The 24,107-nt window shown below is 45.1% G+C and overlaps 2 protein-coding genes across 2 annotated transcripts in view; one reads left to right on the top strand and one right to left on the bottom strand.

Annotated features, from left to right (window-relative positions):
- Nucleotides 1–13,854, bottom strand: part of NUP155 (nucleoporin 155) — a 62,762-nt gene extending 48,908 nt beyond the window's left edge. Inside the window, exons 1-4 of the mRNA XM_019495937.2 lie at nt 13,678–13,854; nt 5,439–5,576; nt 5,176–5,272; nt 272–342 (exon numbers count right to left, since the gene is read on the bottom strand). Coding sequence (XP_019351482.1) covers nt 272–342; nt 5,176–5,272; nt 5,439–5,576; nt 13,678–13,813 — 442 coding nt within the window. The 5' untranslated portion in view covers nt 13,814–13,854. The remainder of the gene's footprint in view (nt 1–271; nt 343–5,175; nt 5,273–5,438; nt 5,577–13,677) is intronic.
- Nucleotides 13,855–14,020: 166 nt separating this feature from the next.
- The window catches only part of WDR70 (WD repeat domain 70), a 255,372-nt gene continuing 245,285 nt past the window's right edge, over nt 14,021–24,107 (top strand). Inside the window, exons 1-5 of the mRNA XM_014594000.3 lie at nt 14,021–14,122; nt 14,211–14,273; nt 14,368–14,451; nt 16,448–16,553; nt 20,675–20,876. Of these exons, the coding sequence (XP_014449486.2) occupies nt 14,098–14,122; nt 14,211–14,273; nt 14,368–14,451; nt 16,448–16,553; nt 20,675–20,876 (480 nt within the window). The 5' untranslated portion in view covers nt 14,021–14,097. The remainder of the gene's footprint in view (nt 14,123–14,210; nt 14,274–14,367; nt 14,452–16,447; nt 16,554–20,674; nt 20,877–24,107) is intronic.

Raw genomic sequence — 24,107 nt, 5'->3', positions numbered from 1 at the left:
GGCAAGCAATTGCTACACCAAGAAAGGGTCAGAAATCAGTCCCCCATGCCACATAAAAATCAACCAGAAATTCCACTCCGCAAATAGTATAAAACACTAGAAAGCTAACTTAGCAACATTACAAAGTACCTAAAGCATAACACTACAAATTCTATCATGTTTACTTTGACTTGTGTATCATTCCATAATGAACTAGAATTTACTGGTTGTTTTTCATTTTTACAGTGTTCAGTAGCTACAGAGTTCAGGTCACTGCCATGCAATTTCTTACCTGCCTTTGGCTTCACAAGACCCACTGCAAGAATAGTTTCACTTAGACCATCAAAATAAGCAAGGTCTCCCCTGTCAACAAGTTAAAAATAAATCAATTTCTAAATACACAACCTGAAATGCATGTAACTATATAACAATTTGAATAATCTCCATTTTTTTAAATGGAAACAAATCCTTCAGATGGACCTGGAGAAAAAAAAATATTCTCTGACATTGACAGTTTATTAAGTTTCAGATATGCATGTTTTTAATTTCTGGTTCCCTGCACGTTCATGTATCTACTTTGTAATATATAGCATTTCCAAACAATGCCACCTGCAGCTTGAGAGAGAGGGTCTTTAGTGTATAAGATGCAATTGCTTCTCTTTCAGAGAGAATTACATTTAAATTATTGTAAAAATTAAAATACTTATTGCAAAATTATGAAACTGATATTATTTGATGTTCTATTAAGGTGCTAAGAGACTATGGTGGATGCAATTCAGAGGGATAAGTTGCAAGTAAGGCAAGTTTACCTAAGCATTAACACCCTGTGAGGTACCAATGAAACCTAGTTAGCTAAAATAGGCAGTAATAAGATAAGAAAATAATCAAGATAAGAAGTTTTGTTTGAATACTTTTGAAATCAGGAACCACAGAAATATACCCATAACTTTAGGACAGCAGAGAGGCTAATGATAAAAGTACACATTGTTTTTTCCTGCGATTCGGGGTATTTATACCTTCCGCATTAAAAAAAAAATAAAAAAAATTAACATTCCACATTGGCAACATCATTGATTCATTTAAAGCAGGGCTATCCAACTGACGGCTTGCGTGTCTCGTGATGCCTGTAACAGGGAGCCAGGGGATTCCATTACTTTAAGAGAGACTGCAGCAGAAAAGGCCCAGGCAACTGAACAGGATTAGCTTCAGGAGGGAAAGCAGCAAGGGAGCAACCAGATACAGTAAGCTGCCCATCAAGCTGAGTGGGCACACCTATGGCAGATCAGGAGCGCACCTGACCAAAGGAGAAGCAGCTCAGCAACTATAAGCCTGAGTTCCTGAGTCAGAGGGGCCGTGCAATCCTGAACTCTGCATGGAGAAAATCTCCTGCCAGCACAGGCAGGCAAAGGTGTGGAAGCTGTGGGCCGCAGCAGGTATGCCAGGGGCTCAAGAGAGGGGCGGAGAGCGGGGAAGAGGCTTCTACAGCGGCCTACTAACCCAGAGGGAACTTTGAATGTTTTATTTAAAGCAGTGGGCTTGCAGTGCTTGTTTTAGTTTTTACCAGGGGACCGGATAGTGGCTGGAAAGAAGGGCAGAATTCCACACTGGAGTGTCTGAGAGGTACTCCAGATCCTGAGCTCTATCTGGGGAAAGCTCCAAGCAAGTGGGCCAGGGCTTGAGCTCCGATGGCCAAATAGGGGCAGGCCCAAGCAGAGAGAGCCAAGGGCACTGAACAAAGGGAGATGGGTGAGACCAGGCTGAGACTCAAAAGCTGGGCCGGAGGAAGTGGACCTATGCTGGCAGTCTACAGTGAGAGCAACCAGCGGGCTAAAACCAAGAGGGCTGCAGCCCATACCAACTGGTTCATGGATCTATTCTAAGGTAACATCTGCAAGGCATGGGCATGGCTATAGGGGTGGAAGAAGACCATGAATATCCCATAAGGTGACTGATGCCTTGAGGCACTAATAGACCCAGAGGCCCACATCTGAGTGTCCTGGGGCAATGTGGAGCCAGACTGGGCTCACTCTGGGACCCTGAGGACATCTTCCCTTTCACACACACAAAAAATTACGGCAAGGCATGGCAGAAGAGGAAGGGAGGATACTTTAAGGAGCCGGAGTGGGAGCAAGAAGTAAGGGGCCATCTGAGACCATCATGGCCACCCTCAGAGGCCAGGACCAGCTACAAAGCCCCTGAGAAGTTAACATGCAGCCCCCTGGCTCCCACCCAGCTGCAATTACCCCCACAGCTCCAAAAGCTTAGGTGGCCAAACTAACCAGATTCTCCTTCCCTCCTCCTACTTCCTGCCTCTGCTCTTGGGGGTGGGACAGGCAGCAGGAGTGTGCTGCACATGCAGAAAGGGGAAATCCTGGCTGCCTATTCTGCAAGGCTAGGAACAGAAGTTATGCATAAACCAGTTTAAGTGATTAGAAACCGGTTTAAACCTGTAACAGAACGGAAGTTCAGTGCATATAAATCAGTTTCAAAATGCTGAAACTGGTTTAAGATCAATCTGGTTGAATGTAATATCAGACTTAACTGATTTAGGTCAACCCAATTTATGAAACTTCTGTCCCAGACCCCTTCCTGGATCAAGTTAAACCACAGTCCTCCAGCATCCCAGGATGCTTTGTAGCCCTGGGCTGAGCTGTGCTATCTGCTCCAGAGACCAGGGTTGGTCCCATCTCTCTACTCCCTAGCCAGAGCAGTGAGGGCTGGCAGACAAGGGGGTGGGAAACTCAGCTGGGGATGCAGCCTGGTCTACTGGGGGGGCAGGAGGGTGCTGGGGTCCGGGGCCAAGAATGGGGTTTAAACCTCCTTCCCCATCTCAGTTCACTGACCCTGGGCAGGGTGTGGCCACACCCCCTGCTCTCTGCTCTAGCAGGGCACGGGAGGAGGGACTGCCTCCTGCGCCTCCACCCCCAACCCCAGCTGACAGCCAGACGGCTCCAGGGGAACAGCCAGATCTGCCTACTTGTTTGGGGGGGGGGGGGGGGGAGAGAAGGGAGGGTATCTATGCGCATGACTCGTGGCAGGGGTGGCAGAAGCAACCTGAGAGCCAAAGCAAGCCCTGCACCTGTTCGGCAAGGGAGCTGCTGGGAAGTAGCCTGTGCATGAAGCATCTCCACAACATCAGGAAGCTGAAGAGGAAAAGAAAGGTACACGCCCTGAGGGTCCCAGATGTGTACACGTGGCAGTGGGAGCCAAGCTGCACACACATTAGGTAAAAGACAGGCTGCTGTACAGCAGAAGGAACAGGGGGGCGCCATACGCATGCAACCCCCTACCATCCAGAATTTGGACAAGAAAGCAAAAGCAAAGTTTTTTGAAGCAAGGAATTGGTAGAGGTCATTGCAGGACCCTTGGCACAGCTTTATGAGCACTCATGATGTTCTGGTGAGGTGCCAGAGGACTGGAAAAGGGCCAACGTGGTCCTCATTTTCAAAAAAGGGAGGAAACAGGACCCAGGAAACTATAGGCCTGTTAGTCTTACCTTGATCCTGGGAAAGCTCCTTGAGAAAATTATCCAGAAGCACATCTGCAAGGGGCTAGCAGGATAGATTATGCTTAGGGGCAACCAACATGGGTTCATTAGAGGCAGGTCCTGTCAGATCAACCGCCAGGCCTTCTATGACCAGGTCGCAAAAGCCTTGGATGCAGGTGTTGCGGCGGACGTCGTCTTTTTGGACTTTAGGAAGGCCTTTGACACTGTCTCTCACCCCATCCTCATTAAAAAAATCAGGCAACTGTGGTGTTGACGCCTACACAGTCAGATGGGTCACTCATTGGCTGGAGGGCCGCACCCAGAGAGTGGTGGTGGACAGGTCATTTTTGACCTGGAGGGATGTGGGCAGTGGAGTTCCCCAGGGATCAGTCCTAGGGCCCGCACTATTCAATATCTTCATCGGCGATTTGGACGAGGGGGTGAAAAGCACCTTGTTCAAGTTCGCAGATGACACAAAGATGTGGGAAGTGAGCACGCTAGAAGAGAGGGACAGACTACAACTAGATCTGGACAGATTACAGAGGTGGGCAGATGAGAACAGAATGGGTTTCAATATGGACAAGTGCAAGGTGTTGCACCTGGGGAGGAAGAACCAGCAGCATACCTACAGACTGGGGAACTCCCTTCTTGTCAGCAGAGGCAGAAAAGGATCTTAGTGTCACTACTGATTCCAAGATGAACATGGGCTGCCAATGTAGGGAAGCGGTCAGGAAGGCTAACCATACCTTGTCACACATCCATAGATGCATCACGAGCAGGTCCAAGGAGGTGATCCTCCCTCTCTATGACACATTGGTCAGGCCACAGTTGGAGTACTACGTCCAGTTCTGGGTGCCGCGCTTCAGGAGGAATGTAGGCCACTCAAGAGGGTCCAGAGGGCCACTCGCATGATCAGGGGGCAGCAAGGCAGGCCCTATGAGGAGAAGCTACGGGACCTGAACTTGTTCAGCCTCCACAAATGACTGAGAGGGGATCTGGTGGCCGCCTATAAACTTGCCAAGGGGGACCAGCAGGCAATGGGAGAGCCCCTGTTTCCCCGAGCAGTACCAGGGGTACCAAGGAACAACAGCCATAAGTTGACTGAGAGTAGATTCAGGCTAGATATCAGAGGCACTACTTCACTGTCACAGCGGCTAGGAGCTGGAACCAACTTCCAAGGGAAGTGGTGCTGGCCCCTACCCTGGGGGTCTTCAAAAGAAGGCTAGACAGACACCTGCCCAACATCCTTTCCTGCCCATGGTAGGGGGTTGGACTTGATGATCGGCTTAGGTCCCTTCCGACCCGATCAACTATGAAACTGAATTTGTATGGTAACATCAAACTGGACTAACTGTACACTTGGGAAAGATGTCAGACAAGTTTTGGGCACAGAGTGCCCTCCCTCAGATCACTGAGGAAGGACACTTTTTTTTGCCTAAAAGTTTTACTAATATCTCTCCTAATTATTCAGTTGATCCAATAAAAGGTATGACCAAAAGAAAACTTTGCTTCTTGCATAGCTCCTGAATCACCATAGCTACAGCACTCTAGCTTTAATACAACATCAAGTTTTTATGGCACTTAAAATGACCAACATATTTTACAATCAAGAGTATACTTGTATGACAAAATAGGACAATCCCACAACAGCCATCATGTAATTCATATTTAACACCAAACAGACCCTCAGAAATATGTTCTCTACATACCCATCTTCGTAATTCCACATAAAAATGTCACTGTCGATGATCAACCAAGCTCTGTTGATTTCTGGAAATACTCCCATCATACAGTTACACTGCATATCTGAAGTAGTACAGATGTAAGGAGTACAATGCATTCAGGCCAGCAAAGACAAACTCCTAATTTGGTCAGCTGAAAGTTATAGGAATATGTGAGATGTGTATGAAAAAGGTAATGTTAATTTACAACATTATTATATACACTAGCATTCCTAATCTTATTAGGATACGTCCAAATTGCTCCACTAGCTCTGGAGGAAGCGGGACTCTGCGGATTGAACTGATCTCTGGAAGATTGGGTATTGAGAGCAAACCAGGTCCTTGCAAAGGATAATCCATATCTGACATACCAGAAATCGTAGGGCTACCTGTAAACAAACAAACAAATAAAAAACATACACTTTAATTGTTCATAAATTTAATTGTTTAACGGGTATTTAAATTATCCTCATCTAGTTTTTATCAATATTTGCATTAGTAAGCACATGTCTGTCAAAACTGAGTTGAACTAGTGAATATTTCTCATTTTAACTTATATCAAAGACCTTAGATAAATGGACAAATGTAACAGGGCCTGGCCCTGTTACTATGGGTGTAGAGGGGCCCAAACGGCCCCATACCCACTCCAGAGCTGGAGGGATTCACCAGAGGCTGAGGACCCAGGTCTGGGGATGCAGGGAGTCTCCCAGCAAGTGAGCTAACCCAGGCATGAGGGAGAGCCAGCCACATGAACCAGCAAAGAGGGCAATAAAATGACACTAAAGCAGCCTCAGGAGCTGCACTAGCAGAGAGCAAGGCTGCCGGGAGCTCAGGGCTAGCGGTGGTCTAGCTGTGAGCAAGACTTCATTTTCGTTTGTTTGCACAAGCCCTACAGGCCCTCAAATCCTCTGAAAGATAAGAGGCTACAGGGCAAGTAAAGCCTGGCCAGCTGGAAGCATGAAATGAGACAAGCTAAGTAGTAGTTTAGACAAGGTTCTTTGGGTGAATCTGATATCCTTTATTAGACCAACTTAAATAGTTGGAAGAATTTTTCTTAGCAAGCTTTTGGGTGCAACAACCCTTTGTCAGGCTGAGGAAGCATCTGAAGTTGGTGTGTGCTCTTCCTGGATGGAATGAATAGTAAAGAAGCAAGAGGCTGGTCTGCATGCAAGAAAGGCAGTCAGTGAAGATGTAAGCTGAGGAATCAGTGGGTCGAGGGGGGGTTGGGGTGGGAGGAGGAAGAGAGAAGGGCGATGAACATAGCAGGTAAATAGTGGAGCGGTACCTGGGGAGTCAGATGTCAGGCAGGTTATAATGCGTCATAAATCCAATGTTTATATTTAGTTTAACTCTGTTGGTTTATTTCGTATCTCTTACAAGCCCAGAGTGGTAGTGCTATGGACTTAACTCAGCTGCAGCTGAGGGAAGATCCTGAACAGTGGGTCCTTAGCTAAAGCCAGCACCAAAAGTAAAAGTGGTCAGCTTGGGGTGCCTGACCAAACATGTCTAGCTCTGCTCTGCAAAAAAGCTGCCCATAACAGTGTACAAGTTATAAAGTTCTAAAACTTCAAAGAAAGCTACACTAATATTTGAGTCCCTGGTGCAAGCTAAGTTACTTACATACTCCAAGAGCATGTACAATACAAAACAGCATTCACAAGTTGGCACATGGATAACTTTTTGTAGGGTCGAGACCTTAAATTATAGATTTCATTCTAAGTAAGAGGTAAGCAGAGAGATTGGCAACAAACATTCAAACAATAAGCTTGCACTATTACCACATATATAACCCTCAAAATATTTATGAAGGAACTTCTATAATATTAATGTGTCCTGAAAACCTCATCTATCACACACATTTAAAAGAGATAATAAGCTAGTAGCTGTAGCTTACCACTAATAAAATGTTGAATCTGATAATTTCCATATTTATTTCATCCCCAAATTGTTAAAGCTACTGTTAAAGCACAAAATGAAATACACTTTCTCCTGAGGGTGTCGCACTTGTGGACAAAGTCTCTAAGCCTCTGGCACAATGTTAATCATGTCTTAAGTAGCTACTTGGCCACACAATGCAATGAATGGTATCATTAAACAAGAAATAAGCCATATAGCTACTACCAGGGATCCGGGTTTTCTGTTTCACATGGTAAAACAGAAAAAACATGGATTTTCCCTTTTACCTGAGAAAAAGGCAGATTTTTCTTTTTAACAGAGAAATGCATGGATTTTGCTCTTTTGCAAAGAGTCTTCTGCAGGCCGGCAGCACTCCAGCCTGCAAATGGCTGGGGGGAGCGGAAGGAGGGCAGTTAGGCAGGGGCACCATGTGCATGTGTATGCACATAGCCGCCAGGCAGCCTGGAGAGCAGCTCCTACAGGTTAAGTGGTGGGGAGGAAGAACTGAGGCCCCTCACAGAGAGAGAAAGGGAAGGAGTTAGGTAGGGCAAAGCTGGGGCTGCTGCCCAGCCAGCCGGTGCTTGGGGCGGTGATCGGGATGGAGCTGTGTGTGGCTCATCTGGGAAGCCAGCCCCCCCGCCACTGTGCTCTCGGGAGGAGCAGGGGGAGCACGTGCTCCCCAGATCTGTGCATGGGGCTGGCTGCCCGCTGCGGACTTGGGCTCCCTGCCCTGCTGCCCTCCCCCAGGACCTCTGCAGCCTGGTGGGTGGGACCTGGTGCAGCAGGGCAGAGCAAGGAAGCTCCCTGTGGTCACTGAAAGCCCCGTGCTGCCCTGGTGATGCACCCCAGGCCACCCTGGAGCAGCAAGAGGCACAACCCCATGCCACCACTCCTGCTGCTCCAGTGCAGACAGGGGGCAGATCACCTTGCAGCAGCAACAAGCTTCCCCACCCAGTCCCACTATGGCTTGCCACACCTGCCAGACTGCAGAGGCCCCAGGGGGAGGGCAGCAAGGCAGAGGGCCCAAGCCCACTTCTGCCCTGAGGACACATTTGGGGGGCACGTGTCCCCATCTCCCAGGATTGCGTGCTTCAGCAGGGAGCTGCCTTCCCTGCCCCAGCCCATAGCAGGCAGCCCACATCTGCTACTGGCTCCAGCTGTTCCACCTGTGGGGGAGGAGGAGCCAGGCTCTGCGTTCAGGCTGCAGCAGCCACCACCACCCACAGGCAGCAGCCAGGGCTCAGGCAGTGCTGCAGGGGGCTGTGGACCCAGGTCCCTAACCCTGTAGCCCTGGCAGCTGAGGTCCCACTCCAGCAGGGGGGCCCAGCAGGCTGTGGGTGGAGAGCAAGGGGCCTGGCCCTGTGTCCTTGTGAGCTAAGGGGGCAGGGAGAGCTCAGATTTTCCATGGTAAAAAACCCAAAATCAAATACCACAATTTATAGGTACAGTGAGTGAGTGAGTGAGTGAGTGAGTGAGTGAGTGAGTGAGTGAGTGAGTGAGATTTTTTTTTAAATCAGAAAAAACCAGGATCCCTGGTTATACAGGCAGTCCTCGACTTGCACAACATTTCGCACCTATAACATTTATAAATTGGCACCCCGTTTCAACTTTACAATGCTAGTTTTGACTTACAATGCTTGATCTGATGCAATGCCATGCCAACGAACAAGTTCGCTGCGTCACTCATCTCCCTGGAGAACATCTGTCCAAACTTCCTTGGACACTTTCTTTAAGAAAGCAGAAAAGACTCCAGGAAAAACCTGCAGCCAAGACTCCTGAGAAGACTCCAGCCAACAACCCTTCAAAAAGTCCAACCAAGAGCCCTTCAAAAAGTCCAGCAAAGTCACCTCAAAGAAGTCCTTCCACATCAATATGATTGCTATTTACAATATAAATACATTAATGTAGCTATATTACTCATCTATAATTGATCGAGTACAAAATGCTGGGTTATTTTTGGTGAAAATAGGGTATTGGGCCTTGGTTCAGGAACCATTCCCCCATTTATAACGTTGTTTCTTATGAGAAAATTGGTTCTGAGTTACAACTTTTCGACTTGAGATGTAGTTTTCAGGAACCAATTGTGTCGTAAGTCAGAGGACTGCCTGTACACAAAATATGTATGAAAACATTATAGCTGGATCCTATTCACAGCATTATTTGAACGTGCGTGGCCAGGCTGATCGATGGAGCTTCCAGCTGCAGTGGCGCATTGGACCTCTGACACCAATACGCCCCTTGGCTGGGAGCAACAGCTGATTGAGGCTCCTAGCCTTCAGGTTGCAGCTGGGATCCCTGGCTCCCAGTTCTGGGGATGCCCCCGAATCAGCTCAAGGGGCTTCCTGCCACAGGGGCTTGCTAGTTGCACGTGGCATGGTCCAAGGAGGTGAAGTACAACTGTGGGGATCGTGCATCAGATCCCATCCCACCTTTAACTGCACGTCTACCAGGGACCTAATTACAGGGTTTCTTATCAGACAAACAAAAACTAATCTTTAAAATGCCTGAATCTTTCCTTTTAGTTACATTTATGACTTCTTTGGGAAGGCTTAGGAACTGCTATCTGTGAACCAGCTAAAGCTACATTTGGGAAAAAGAGACAGTCTAATAAGCACTGGTTCAAAGAAAATGCAGAAGAACTATCACCCCTCAACAGCATCAAGAAAACAGCCTATCTGGAACCCAACTAAAAGCCAACAGTGAGCATCAAAGTAAGACTCTGACATGCAAAAAAAGGTACAGAGGGCAACCAGGTTCTGTGCAAATCAGTACTGGACTAAACTCTGTGAAGAGACAGAGACAGCCTCAGATATAGAAAACCTAAAAGTCATGTACAATGGTCTGAAGACTGTTCTAGGCTCTACTGTCAAAAAGGTTGTCCCTCCGAAATCATGCAACAGTGAAACCATTAGATACAAGCAACCAGATGTCTCATTAGATGTGCAGCCCACTGTAGAAGAGCTAAGCAAGGCAATTGATTCGTTATCAAGTGGTAAGGCTCCTGAAAATGATGGCATCCCAGTGGAAATTCTCAAGTGTGGGAAACAAAGCCTACTACTGTACCTTCATCAGCTGCTACTCAAATGCTGGAAAGAGGGAGAGGTACCAGAAGACACGCGTGATGCAAACATTGACACTTTGTACAGGCAGTCCTTGGACTTACGACACAATTGGTTCCTGAAAACCGCATCTTAAGTCAAAATGTTGTAACTCGGAACCAATTTTCTCATGAGAAACAATGTTATAAATGGGGGATTGGTTCCTGAACCAAGGCCCGATACCCTATTTTCACCAAAAATACACCAGAATTTTGTACTCAATCAATTATAGATGAGTAATATAGCTGTATTAATGTATTTATATTGTAAATAGCAATCATATTGATGTGGAAGGACTTCTTTGAGGTGACCTTGCTGGACTTTCTGAAGGGCTCTTGGCTGGAGTCTTCTCAGGAGTCTTGGCTGCAGGTTTTTCTGGAGTCTTGTCTGCTTTCTTAAAGAAAGTGTCCAAGGAAGTTTGGACAGATGTTCTCCAGGGAGATGGGTGATGCAGCAAACTTGTTGTAAAGCGTTGTAAAGTCTAAACTGAGGTCAGAAAGTTGAAACAGGGCGTCAATTTATAAACACTGTAAGTGCGAAATGGTGTATGTCCAGGACTGCCTGTATAAAAGAGATAAGGGCGACTGCAACAACTACAGAGGCATCTTGCTACTAAGTACAGCAGGAAAAGCTTTTGCAAGGGTCATCTTGGTGTGTCTACAACAGTTGGCAAGTCGAATTTACCCTGAATCTCAGTGCAGATTCAGGGCCAGAAGCTCATCCATAGACTTAATATTTTCCCTGCATCAACTTCAAGAAAAGTGCAGAGAGCTAAACCAACCATCGTACATCGCATTTGTGGATCTAACCAAATCATTTGACATTGCCCCTATACTCTTTGGAATCTTCATCCTGGTACTTCTGAACTGTGTGTTTAAAGATATGGAAGGTAGAGTGCACTTTCACACAAAATCAAATGGGAAACTCTTCAACCTGTCACAACTCAAGGCAAACACTAAAGTTAGAAAGGTACTTATCAGGGAGCTTCTATTCACTAATAATCTTGCCCTCATAGCCCATGACAAAGACCTATTAGAAGAACTCATGGATCACCTTTCAAGAGCTTGTCAGGCATTTGCTCTCGCTATCAACACAAAGAAAACAGTTGTACTAGGACAGGGAATTCCACGAGATCCACCAATGACCCTTAATGAGAACCAGGTAGAAGTAGTCCAGAAGTCCAGGTACCTAGGCTCCACATTGACTACCAACCTCTCACTGGGTGAAAAACTTAATGCCTGTATCAGGAAGGCTGCCACCACCTCCAGCAAAGATCAGGGAACAACTCAAGGTTTACCATCATGACCAAAATGCTAGCGTACAAAGCTTGCATACTCAGCACTCTCATGTATGGTGGGGAAACATGGACAACGTATGACCATCAAGAGAAAAGTTAAACAGCTTCCACCTGCGCTGCTTACGCCACATACTCAACATCAAATGGCAAGATAAAGTTCCCAATGCAGAGGTTCTTCCAAGGGCAAATTTACCAAGTGTGATAGCCCTACTTGGACAGAGATAACTGCGCTGGCTAGGCCATTTGAGCAGATTGGAAGATGCACGTATACCCAAGGACATGCTATCCAGGGACCTATCGGAGGGAACAAGAACAACAGGACACCCCAAGCTTTGCTATAAAGATAAATGCAAGCGAGAGATGAAGGCATTTGGAATTGACCCTGGCCAATGGGAAACTTTGGCAAGCAATCAGAACAAGTAATGTCACTGTCTCCACCAGGGCATTAAAGCCCATGACAGGAATTGGCTCCAACAGCTTGAAAAGAGTCCATAGGAAGCAAGCAGCTCCCAAACCACCCAACCATGACACATACATTTGCAACTGTTGCCACAGATCATGCAAATCTCAGATTGGACTATTCAAGTCACACGAGGCACTGCAAACCATCTACATCATAGGCTGCAATATCCATTATCTCTCGCAAACAAAAGTATACCAATATGACAGCTTACTCTCTTGTAAGAGGTGCAGGAGATGTGCCATACAATGGAACAAATTATCTCCACTTAAAAAGAGACAAGGTTTTTTATGATTTTGTTTACTGAATTAAACATATAGTCAGAACCACTGGACAAGCTTTTGGGCATCAAGTGCCCTTCTTTAGGTGTGAAGGGGAAGCAGATGCAGGCTGAGATAAAAAATAAGAGATACCACATAAAAGCATTGCCTCTTGACATTTCTTGGACCATCATGGCTACAACACTCCAACCCTATTGCTCAAAAAGAAAGTGGGGACTAACTGATCAGCTGCTTGTGGCAGGTATTTTTATACTTTGCTCTATGCCATCTTTTCACAGCATCTGATGAAGTGAATTTGGAATCACTACAACTTGTTCTCCGTATCAGTCTTAGTTAATTTAAGAAAGTATATATCTACCCTGCTTTCTCCTAGGTATCTTGGTGCCCACACTTACGCTATAATGAAACGGGGCTGAGTTACTGTTGTTTTAACTTTCACCTACTGAAACTTTAGAGCAGGCAAACAGGCTGCAAAGCACCAAACCTGCAATAAGTCCCCATCCCGTCTGAACATACTCTAATTCAGTGGTCCCCAACCTTTTTAGATTGCGGACTGGGAAACCACAGACCAGTAAACTGCAGACTGGAAGTGACTGGCATACTGTGGACTGGCAGCCAACCCTTTTTTATACTCAGTATATTTTATACTTAACAAATTCATGACAACCCGCAGTATGCTGGTCACTTCCAGTCTGCAGTTTGCCGGTCTGCAGTCACTTCTGGTCCAGCAGCCGGCCCTTTGCGGCCCGTCACCAGGCCGCGGCCTGGGGGTTGGGAACCTATACCTCTGTTGTCTATTCCTGCTATTCAGATAAATTATGAGAAGGAAAAGAGATACACAGAGTGTGTCCACAGCGCAAGAAGTTGCAAGATCAAAGCCTTTAGCTGAAAGTACCCTTTTTCCATGGATTTCAGCACCAATCCCTTCTCTGTTCAGGGCCAGGTCCCAGGCCAGGGAACACTACCAAGTCTTTGAAAACAGTGAGAGCCAACTTTCTGCATGTGCGCCATAAATTAGTCCCAGTCCTTCTACAAGTACCACTCCCATCCCCTTCCCCTTCTACTGCTCTGCTCTCTATCCTGTGCTCCCTTCCCAGACCTGTTGTTCAGCTTCCTGCTGCTTAATTGCTTAGGCTGCAGAGTGTCAAACTCATGTGACTGGAAGAATGGAGCAGAGCTGGTCCGTGGGCTGGATCAGGCCCACCTGCAAGCCTCACCCAGCACAGGTGGCAGCTGCTGGGCCCAGCAGGAGGGAGAGTGCGTGTCTCAGGAACGGGGACGGTCCAGCACCGCCCGGGGGCAGCTTAGATTTGGCACCCCAGGGTCAGGCGCCAGGCCCGCACAGGGGGCTGGGCCAGGGACGAGAGGACCAGCTTCTCCACGAATCCCCTCCCCTCCCCGCCCCGGGTGTGGAGATAAGGGCAGGAGCGGGCCAGGCGGGCGGGGGACGCTGCTCACCGGGCGCGGGCACGGCCAGGCGCTCCGCCAGGTCCGGGTAGCAGCGGTCGGCCTGCACCTGCCGGTCGATGATGCGGCCCGCGCCCTCCAGCGCCTCCTGCAGCGGGGGCGCGCCCGGACTCATGGCGGCCGGCATCGCGGCGAGGCTGGCTTCGCGCGCCAAAGCCCGGCAGGCCCCGGGCACTTCCGCTCGGGCTTCCGTCACTTCCGCTCAGTAGCGAGGCCGCAGCCGGGCGTTGCTAGGGGGTGGGGCCCAACGGCCGAGCGGGGCGGTTGGCCCCTCCCCACGGCGCGTCACAGAGCCCGTGGTGTGGGCTGAGCTGGGCGCCGCTAGGGGCGCTGTGCACGGCTGTCGTCGGTCCCCGTGGGCGTGGGCCGCTCTTGCAGCGCGCATCCTTGCGGGCCGGGAAGTGCGGCGGCATGGAGCCGGCGGCCGCGGACTGGGGTGCGGGTGCGGGGCCGGGGCGGGCCGGGAGCGGGGGGGGGGCCCAGGGCCGGGAGCGGGCTTTGACCGGCTGCGTTGTCGCCCTCAGGGCCGGAGCTGGCGGCGGGAGCCGACCCGGAGCTGGCGGCCACCATGGGCTTCTCGGGCTTCGGTGAGTCCGGGGCCGGGGAGCGGGGGCGGGCGCTGCGCTGCGCTGCGGAGGGGCCGGTGCGAGCTTGTCCTTATCCCTGTCCCCGTCCCCGCAGGGAAGAAGGCGCGGACCTTCGACCTGGAGGCGCTGTTCGCGCAGACGCGCAGGACGGCGGCGGAGCGCAGCAGGAAGGTCCTGGGTAAGAGGCGACTCCTCCGTGCCCTGAGCTGGGCTCGGCTGCACCAGCCCCTAGCCCAGGCTCCGCGGAGAAGGCCCCCGCAGGTTCTGGGCCACGGGCCTGGCATCTGCCGGTGCGAGAAAATAGCTGGAAAGTGGAGGAAAGACTGAAGCGACCTCTGCACCTCTCCTCTCCTCTGTCTGCTGCCCCGTAGCCGCTGCTGTCAGGGAAGGCTTCGGCAGCTTGAGTGGCCCTTATGGTTAACATTACAGTCCCCAGGATGGCGTGGGGGGGAGTGTCACTGGTTGCTCTTTGTGAGCCTTCAGCTTTGGATTTTACTTGAGGACTCCCTAGTCAAAACTAGCACCTGCCCCGCAGGCACAGTGCAGGACCGGATGTAGAGGGGATGGGGCTGATGGGGGACGCGTTGAGATGTATGTGGGGTTTTTTGTGGTGTTTTTTTAATGGCTCTGATTCTGCCCAGAGAACAGCATGCACTGAGCCCTGCGCATCACTTCACCGACCTTATAACATTTTGTGTGTTTCCAGGGATCCACCTGCCCGGTTCATAACGTGGGGCCTAAATATACTGTGAATTAGTGGAGTGCTTGTTTGCTGGCATGAGGAACATTTAGATGATACCGTAAAAATTTAACTGTGTAAGGAGTCCCAGAGCATAATACTGGACACCTTGTTAATATAAGTTGCATCCTGTTAAATAGAACAGTTCTTCAAAGTATAAGAAATCTTCACTTTTTTATACCTGGCCATCTAGAGCTGTTGCTGTCCTTCTGGGAAGAACATCTCTTTCATTTCAGTTTAGGAAGGAAATAGGAAAAAAAAACCTGTTTCCAAGTGAACTACAGCTTTCCAGAGATTTTTGGATTGTTGAGTCTTTGTTTCACAAGGAAAGAAGCGTCTTGTGACCCTTCCCTTGGATTTTGAATGATAAACATTTTGTAGGCAGTTGCTTATAGAATGGTGAATTGAGTTTATTTTTAGATCAGTTAGAAGGTTGACATTTAGTTTAAAACTAGACTTTGCTTCTGATTTCATTTACAAGCAACTTACTATTCATAATGCTGCTTAAACAATAGGCACCTTAGGTTGCTCTTTTGCAGGAGCTCCTAAAACTTGTATAAGAAAGGACTTGAGAGCTACACTTCTGTTGAACATCCTGCAGCTTCATCCCCAGAGGAGGAGGAGAAAATCAGTAGATTCTTCACAGGGTGAAGTTCCGTAGCCCCCTGCAAAGATGAGTGTTTCCAAGCTAGCCAGGCTGTGTACAGCCTCAGCAAATAGCTTTCAGAACCAGCTACTGCAGTGGGTCAGCTGTTTGCTTCAGGTTTTATTTCAAAGGACTTCACTTATCTAGTCAGCTGCACAGGACCGCTAATGAACTCCAACAGATGAGAGAAACTGTGCCTTCTGAAGTAAAAGCTGCAGTAGGGTGCAAGCCAGTATGAAAAATCTGAGTTATACTTTATCTGTTCTTGCTCAAGTGTAGTTCTGACCACTCTTTTTGAATTTGTGTGGCCTCTTCAGTTTCTTGGCCCTCCCTTGTACTTGAGCTACACTGAACTGTTACATACTTGAATAAAAATGGGGAAGTGAATTTTATTTTCATTTTTGTGGGATGTTTTCATGGAGACTTTTTCCACAATGAGCAAAACTGCTGAGAGCCATAGCAATTTATTTTCATTTGATCATGTGTTTGGAATAAAGGTAATGACATCTGTTTGCATAAGATTTGTAGACTTAGTTCCCTATCTTAGGAAGTTCTCAAGTGTTTTTGATGGTACTGAAAACATACACATGCCCCTTATTATGCCTACTATGTACTTTTGAACAGAAAGATACTACATTAGCTGGCAGCGGGAGGGTGTTCAGTATTAACTTTTTCTGAAAATGAAGAAAATAGCTTTATTGACTCTCAAAGAAACCCTGCACTTGTTAATTATTTTATATAATGAAAAACTTAAAAAGACTTAACAGCAATGGTTCTCTCCATATTTAGAAGCTCGTGAAAGAGAGGAGGAAGAAAAAGAATTTAAAGGCCAATGTGATGATTCAGCAGCTTCAGGCTCAAATGTGGTGAGCGCTGGTTCTGCAGTAACTTCCAGGTACCTAGATAGAGAGAAAGTATCACATCATCTTATGATTTGTCTGTATGAAGAGCTTGAGACTTGGAATTTCTGAGCACGTGACTATGCAAACTGGAGGTTTTTTCATTGAAAATCAGAAAGCTTGGAATTTCTAGAGGTGCACCAATATATCAGTCCATATTGTATCGGCACTGATAAAAAAGAAAATTGGCATAATCAGCTTTTTCTGGCTGATGTGGGTGATAATGTCGCCAATAAATGCCACATGCATGCGTGCAGCCAGACTGGCAGCTTGGAGAGCAGCGTTTGGCTGGTAAGTTTGTTGGGGGGAAAGGGTGTGGTGGGGCAGATTGCGGCCTCCGCGGTGAGGGAGGAAGTGGGATGGGGATAGGTGCCTACAGACTTACCAGCTGGATGCTTCTCTTCAAGCTGCCGGGCTGCATATCAGCGGTCAGATCAGTATTGGCCAATATGGCTCGTTAATAATCGGCTATTGGTATTGGCTCAAAAAATCTTTATTGGTGCACCCCTGGGAATTTCTTAATATGGTCTATCAATTTGTAGTACAGGGTTCTCTGCACATCAGTACTGGATAAGAATGTAATTTTACTAAGCTACATGATACATTGCTAGTCTGAATTTGCATATATTGAAACAAACTTCACTTATCTGCATATTGCTTAAATGCTTAAACCACTCAAGTTCATTGTTAGTCCTGCTATCTACTTTGCAACTTAATTGTACTCCAGTTAAACGCATTCTAATGTACTCCCTTTTAATTGCATATGACAGAATGAAAGGGAAGCAGTTATCAAAGGCTCAACTGGAAACCTTAAAAATAAGTCTCTTGTGCTTCTTGAAGATCCATCTCCCCTAACTTTTCAAGGCTGTTAATGGTAGATTCTCCACTATTAAAAGCTTTGAAAATAAGGGGAGCTCATTTTCAGGGCTGCTATTAAAAACTTTGAAAAGAAAGAGGACTAGTGAGTTTGTGGGCTGCTGGTGTATAGCACTGTCAGTGTTCTGATACTTATGTTTTACAGTAAGTTTGGATAAATATATATTCCAAGCAACGTACCTGTTTTGTTTTGTTTTTCATTGTGTATTAAAAAAAACCCAACAAAACCTCAAAGTAGTGGGTAGTGGATGTAAGTAATAGATAACAAACATATCGCTGAAGCCAAGGAACAAACAACTGTTCCTCCCATCTATGATTTGCAATTAAATGTATATAGAGATTGGAAAATAAACCAAAATGCATTAATGCACCCACAAAGATAGTCTGTAAACACCTACACAGACACACATGCACACTGAAATTAAAATACCTCTTTTTCTATTGGATGCCTGGCTCTGTCTACTTTGGACTCTGTCTCTTTCAGCTGTTGATTGTAAACTCCTCATACCTTTTCAGTGTGATGTAAAATTGGAACTTGATTTTCAGATTGCCCATCATTTTCTATTTTATAAATAGAATATAATTCCTATAGAGACAGAGAGCCAATAAAGAGTGTATGCCATTGTACTTCAACCTAACCTAGATAAAGAGTAAGAAGATTGGTAATTCAGTCCTTTGTCCCTTCTACTGGGACTACCAAAACTGCACCAAGTGTGTCTATCTCTATGCTTTAGATACCTCACTTCTGAAATAACCAGCCCATTCTGCTGGTCATCAGATACTAAATACCAAGGAGAAACAGCTACTATCTTCATTGCATTACCAAGTCCCCCAAACCTGTCCCACTATATTTAAAAAATGTGCAGTTTCTAGAAAAACTGCCACCTTTTGTAGGGAACAGCCACAGTTTGTTTTGATTAAGATTCTTAAACTGGCAATGGTAAGAAGAGTTGAACTGTTAAGGCGTTCTCTCTATAAGCATTAAGAATTGGGCTCTTGTGAATGGAACACCTTTGGAGGGTTCTGTGTGCGTTTGTGAGTGGATGAGTGGCAGTGTTTGGTGCCAAGAGCAATGCTTCATATTGAGGCCATCCAGTCTTATATATAAGCTAGCACCTGTTTAGTTTGCAGTTCATAACTGGAAGGAATGTTAGGATATCTCTCAAGTTCATTTACAAGCTGAGATGCAGAGATCTGTCTCTTCATAATTATGCAGACTGAATTATTATTTTTAATGCTAAGACAACTTGCATGTGTTAATTCTTGTTTTTAAAAGCTCGCCTGGACTTTGAGAGGGTGCTGAGCAGTCCTGTTTGCTTTATTTCTAAACTTGTTTTTGTTGTTAAGATATTAGTAATTTGCATGCTCTTTTTATGGAAGGGTGGGTAGAAGGGCACCTTATGGACTAACTGAATCAGAGATGCCTATGCTTTCTAGAGCAGCTGCTCTCTTAGTCAGATACTAGTATGATGTTGCTCTCTCTTGGGAGCATAAATTTTAGTTAATGCAATCTTTGTGTACCTGTTTCAGATTATTGATTTTGGTATTATTAAAAAAAAAAAAAAAAAAAAGTGAACTGTTAGCACTGGTTATTAATAGCTGTTGTAGAACCAGCAGAGGGAGTGCAAGAACACTTAATAGCTCCTCTCTAAGCTAAAATTGTGTCATTTTACACACTTGTGAAAATTTTTTACTGACCAAATGATGCGTTCTGACTGCTTACGTGAATTTCATAGGTATTCCTTGTATTAAATGGTCACTGAATATGGCATTTAAAATACAGAGGCTGTATTCTTAGCAGATTACTGAGAATGAAATGTGTGATCTAGTGTACTTACATTCTGAGTGTTTGTGAAGTGTACAGGCAGTCCTTGACTTACAACGTTTCAAGTTACAAAGTTTCGTACTTACAGCATTTATAAATTGGCATCCTGTTTCAACTTTACAATGCCAGTTTTGACTTACAATGCTTGATCCGATGCAATGCCATGCCAACGAACAAGTTCGCTGCATCACTCATCTCCCTGGAGAACATCTGTCCAAACTTCCTTGGACACTTTCTTTAAGAAAGCTGACAAGACTCCAGGAAAAACCTTCAGCCAAGACTCCTGGGAAGACTCCAGCCAACAACCCTTCAAAAAGTCCAGCAAGGCCACCTCAAAGAAGTCCTTCCAAAACAATATGATTTCTATTTACAATATAAATACATTAGTGTAGCTATATTACTCATCTATAATTGACTGAGTATAAAATGCTGGGGTATTTTTGGTGAAAATAGTGTATCGGGCCTTGGTTCAGGAACCAATCCCCCATTTATAACGTTGTTTCTCATGAGAAAATTGGTTCCGAGTTACAACATTTCAACTTAAGACATGGTTTTCAGGAACCGATTGTGTTGCAAGTCCGAGGACTGCCTGTAATGTCTCTGCTTGACTCTGGGTCTGATATTACCATTTTGATTTTTGCTTACCTACCAGGAATAAAATAGCTGCACAAAAAGCAGGCCTTAAAGAATCAAGTCCATAACATTTATATAAAATGTAGTATTGCTATGACTGCTGATGTGGTGGGGGGAACCCTGCGCTTTACTGGAAGAAGCAGTGTGTTAGTTTTATGTGCCTCCACAGTGTCTATAAATTGAGCATTTCAGTGAGGCTTCTTTGGCGCTTTTATCTAATAGTTGATTCAATCGGCTATTAGATAAAAGTGCTAAAAAAGCCCTGCTGAAGCACATAATCTATACAGACATTGGGCGAGCCAGGCCTAACTAAGGGAGCGCCTCTTTGCATGCGCTGGGAGTGCACCAAGTTTAAAGTAAAGCGCCTTTTTTTATATCTGTAAGCAGCCTATGATTGTAGGCATTGAAAACCAGATTAGTAGTTTGTCACCTTTACATCTAAAATCCTTTTGACTTTTTTCCTGTTGTTGTCGTCTTGTGCAGAGATTTCTTGGTTGTTAAGTTTAATACATATTTCATTATTTCCTTACCTGTGTACTTCATGGAAGTGTTTTTGTTTTTTTTTTTCTATCTAGGTTCTTCCAGTATGCCTTCCTATAGTAGCTTTCAGTTTAAAAATGTTTTCAAGATGGTGATAGGCTGCAATGACTAGAATTCCTGCTATTGCCTTCAGTAGAAGCGAAGTCCAGTGCTGATGATTTCTAAGAAATTTACTTAAATGTACTTTGACAAATATATGCTGTGTGCTCCTTAAATAGAACTTTTTATGATTCTTTTATACAGAGATACAGATAGTAATGAAAGTGAAGCTAGCTCAGATGAAGACTTAATTGGTCCTCCTGCACCATCCCAAACTGCTATTCAAGGCCCAGCGGTGTGTTCCGATGATGATGAGGATGAATTAATTGGACCACCACTTCCACCTGGGTACAAGAACAGTGATGATGAAGAGGATGATGATGATGATGTGCAAGAGGAAGATAATGTAAGTTGTTTTTCCTGTAAATAATATTTAAACACTTTTTTAACTTGTTGCCCAGATTTTCGTCTGTAACGCTAGTCTTTCCTAATTTTCCTATATGTATAAATGTATGTAATTAATTCCTTTTAGCTTCTTGCTGTTTATAGGTATAGACATGATAGTAACTAGAAAAGAGCATATTTTACATGAAGCCTTTTTAATAAAAATTGATTACTTTAAAAATATAAACCTATCCATATATGTCATTGTTAGCAATCCCAAATAACCCAGCAGTACTGACCAGGGACAGAGGAGAAACTAACTAAGGATATGGCTGTGTATTTCAGGTTTTCAAGTACTCATCTTAAACAGACAGAGAGAGATTCTAATATTCTAGCAAACGCTTTGTGCCCTGCTTTTAAATGGTCAATATTGCATTGCAGAATCCTGACAATTTAGTGCTTTTTTTGATAGATTCCTCCCAGAAGACTGTAATGGCACATAATAACAAGCATGGGAGTTAGAGGTACAGCCGCTGAATCAGAACTTCCTGGACCTTAAATGCTAGAGACTACAAGTGGGAAAGGAGCAAACCCTGGCCATACCCGTTTTACTCTCCCTTTCAGCATCCACTCTGCCCCAGTGTGATACAGGATACTAGGCAAATTGGACCTATGTTCTGGCCCAGTAAATGTGGTAGTTCTTGTGTTCACTCTATAGAAAGAAAACTAGGCTGTTCTTGCAGATTTCTTTTACTTTCTTTAAATTTAACTTCAGTTTTATTTCTAGCTGTGTCTACATGATGAATACAAAAGTCACAGTACCTGTGAAATCATTTCTCCTTATTTATTTTCAGTGGCATTTATTTGTGAAGTGGTGTATATAATTCTTTTCCAAGTAAGGGGACAGAAGCCCAGAAGGCATTATTTGGCCAAAAATATGATGTACAGTAAAATCTCTGTTATCCGGCTTCCCCAGGGGTAAGGGGATTGCTGGTTATGGAAAAACTGATTATCTGAAATAACCCAGCAGGGTTTTCAGATAATGCGGGGAGGGGAGGGGGTGGCAGTAGCTGCATGCAGAGCAGGGGCAGCTGCAGGTTGCAGTGTAGAGTGGTGGCGGAATGGTGCTCAGCACAGGGCAGTGCATGCGGAGCAGCTGCAGCACAGCCATCGCGTGCAAGTTCTCCTCTTCCCCCCGCCCCACGTCCAGCGGAGCAGATGGAGGGTTGATGGGGTGTAAAAATGGCTGCTCTAGGAAAAATATAACCTGGGAACAATCATGGTTAAAGTACTTCTTGGAGAGTTTCTCCTGGACTAACAAATATCTGTACATGTTGACAACACAGGCTAACCATGGGCAGTCTGGTTTAGCCAGTTAGAGCTACCCTGTGCACTGCTGTCACCTGTTGCCAGGTAGACTAAAGGAGTCTGCAGACCATGCTGCGATGTGCATGGGGCCCCACTCTGGCTGAACAATGTCAGCACTGCAAAGCTGTCCACCCTTCAGGACCTCAGCATTCAAATGTCTTTACATGTGGCTCCGACTAAGTTTTTCTACCATAAGAACAAACCTGGGAGAACTCTCTCAGATTATTTGAGTGGGTATACATAGCAAGATTTGGTTTAAATTAATTTCAGGCTCTGTGTTGACTGACACCAAAAATCCCATTTACTTCGAGTTGGAACCATTTACTTGACACATCTTTGTGTCCACTGCTGTATATTGACAGGTTTCACTTGCTGTGCAACAGACCCTAATGCCCATCTGGAATTCTTCCCCTGAATTTCAGGCTTTCTGCTTCCTCCAGACTTTAGGAAGTCTTTCTGTAAATGTTGTGGCTTTACTAGAAACTTTATCTACAAACAAACAAAGCATAAGATTATTAGACTTACCTTTACTGTCTTTGAAACTAAAAGCGTTGATGCCAAGAGAAGAACGTTTTTATTTCTGTGTAGTATTGGAATTTTAAACAACAAATGGTGAACAGTTAGGAAATGAGGAAATAATAGGTATGGTTTTTGGGATGTCTCAGATGGACATCAGATTAACAGAATGTTAACAGGAGGGTTAGGTGACACTTCAGGTTGAGAGAATGCCAGTCTTTGCCTTCTCTTTCTCTTTGTCCAACACCAGGAAAATAAAATTGAAGTTTCACAAGGACGTAATATGATGAAGTAAAACAAACAACCTACAGTGAGAGCTGATGACTCTATACTCGTTGTAAAGTGATACATTAAAAAAAATCCTTTGCCTGCTCTGCACAGGTGTTTTGATATTGCATAAGGGGCTTTTCTGTCTATCATTCTAAATCAGGTTTCTTTCACTATCCCCATCCTCCTTTCAAACTGTTTTTATCCTGCTCTGCTGTCAGCACTTCTGAAGTTTGTAACTGCTTTGTAGTACTGAATAATTGAAACCACATATGGTGGGGAAAAAAAACCAGGCTTGGGAAATTAAGTTGTGCAGGAATCCGTACTCTCACAGGAATGAAAGGCTCTGCTGTTAGTACCTTAAAAATTTTCAGGATGTACTATGCTAAATTAAAATAATATAATCTCTCAATCATGTACACAGCAGTTAAAAACAAATTTAAACCTCATGTCCCCTAATGCTTTTTATTAATATGCTATAGAAGTGTATTATCTTTGTAGTCTTCTACTATTACTTATCTCAACCTTTCCTGTACATCTTAATATCTGTCATTCTCTAATCTCTTTCCTTTTCCCCTTTTTTTAATCACAGCAAAATTTTGGAAATACAAGCCCTAAACCTGTTTGGTTCATCTTCCTTTTTTATTAATAAGCAGCAAATGGTGGTTGTGCTATCAACAGTGAATAAGTGTGGGTGTTTTTACAGAGTGCATATACTTGTGTGCCTGAAAATAAAACTGGATTTTAAACTTAATACCTAGATTGTTCCTCAATATTTAATTATCGAAGTATTTTGCATGTCAGAAAAAAATCCTTGCAGATCTGCTTCAGTGGTAATAATAATCAACATTTTCATTTTCTTCAAAATATTGTAGAAATCTTATATCTCACAGTGCTCACACTAATGCTCTCACTAGAAGTTCTGTTGTACTTATTTAAAGGTGAAGAAACTATTGCAAACCGTTTGTGGACTGCCCACATTTATAGACCCAAGCCTCTATCAAAGCAGCTGTTAAAATTCTGAGGAAGCCTGGCTTCTAGCTCCAGTTTATAGACCTTTCATCTTATGCGATTATCAAGGAATGGTATTTTGGGGTGGAGT

Source organism: Alligator mississippiensis, chromosome 3 (genome assembly GCF_030867095.1).
Source record: "Alligator mississippiensis isolate rAllMis1 chromosome 3, rAllMis1, whole genome shotgun sequence".
Classification (NCBI taxonomy): domain Eukaryota; kingdom Metazoa; phylum Chordata; order Crocodylia; family Alligatoridae; genus Alligator; species Alligator mississippiensis.
The sequence above is the reverse complement of the archived record's forward strand: the minus strand, read 5'-3'. Positions and strand labels throughout refer to the sequence as shown.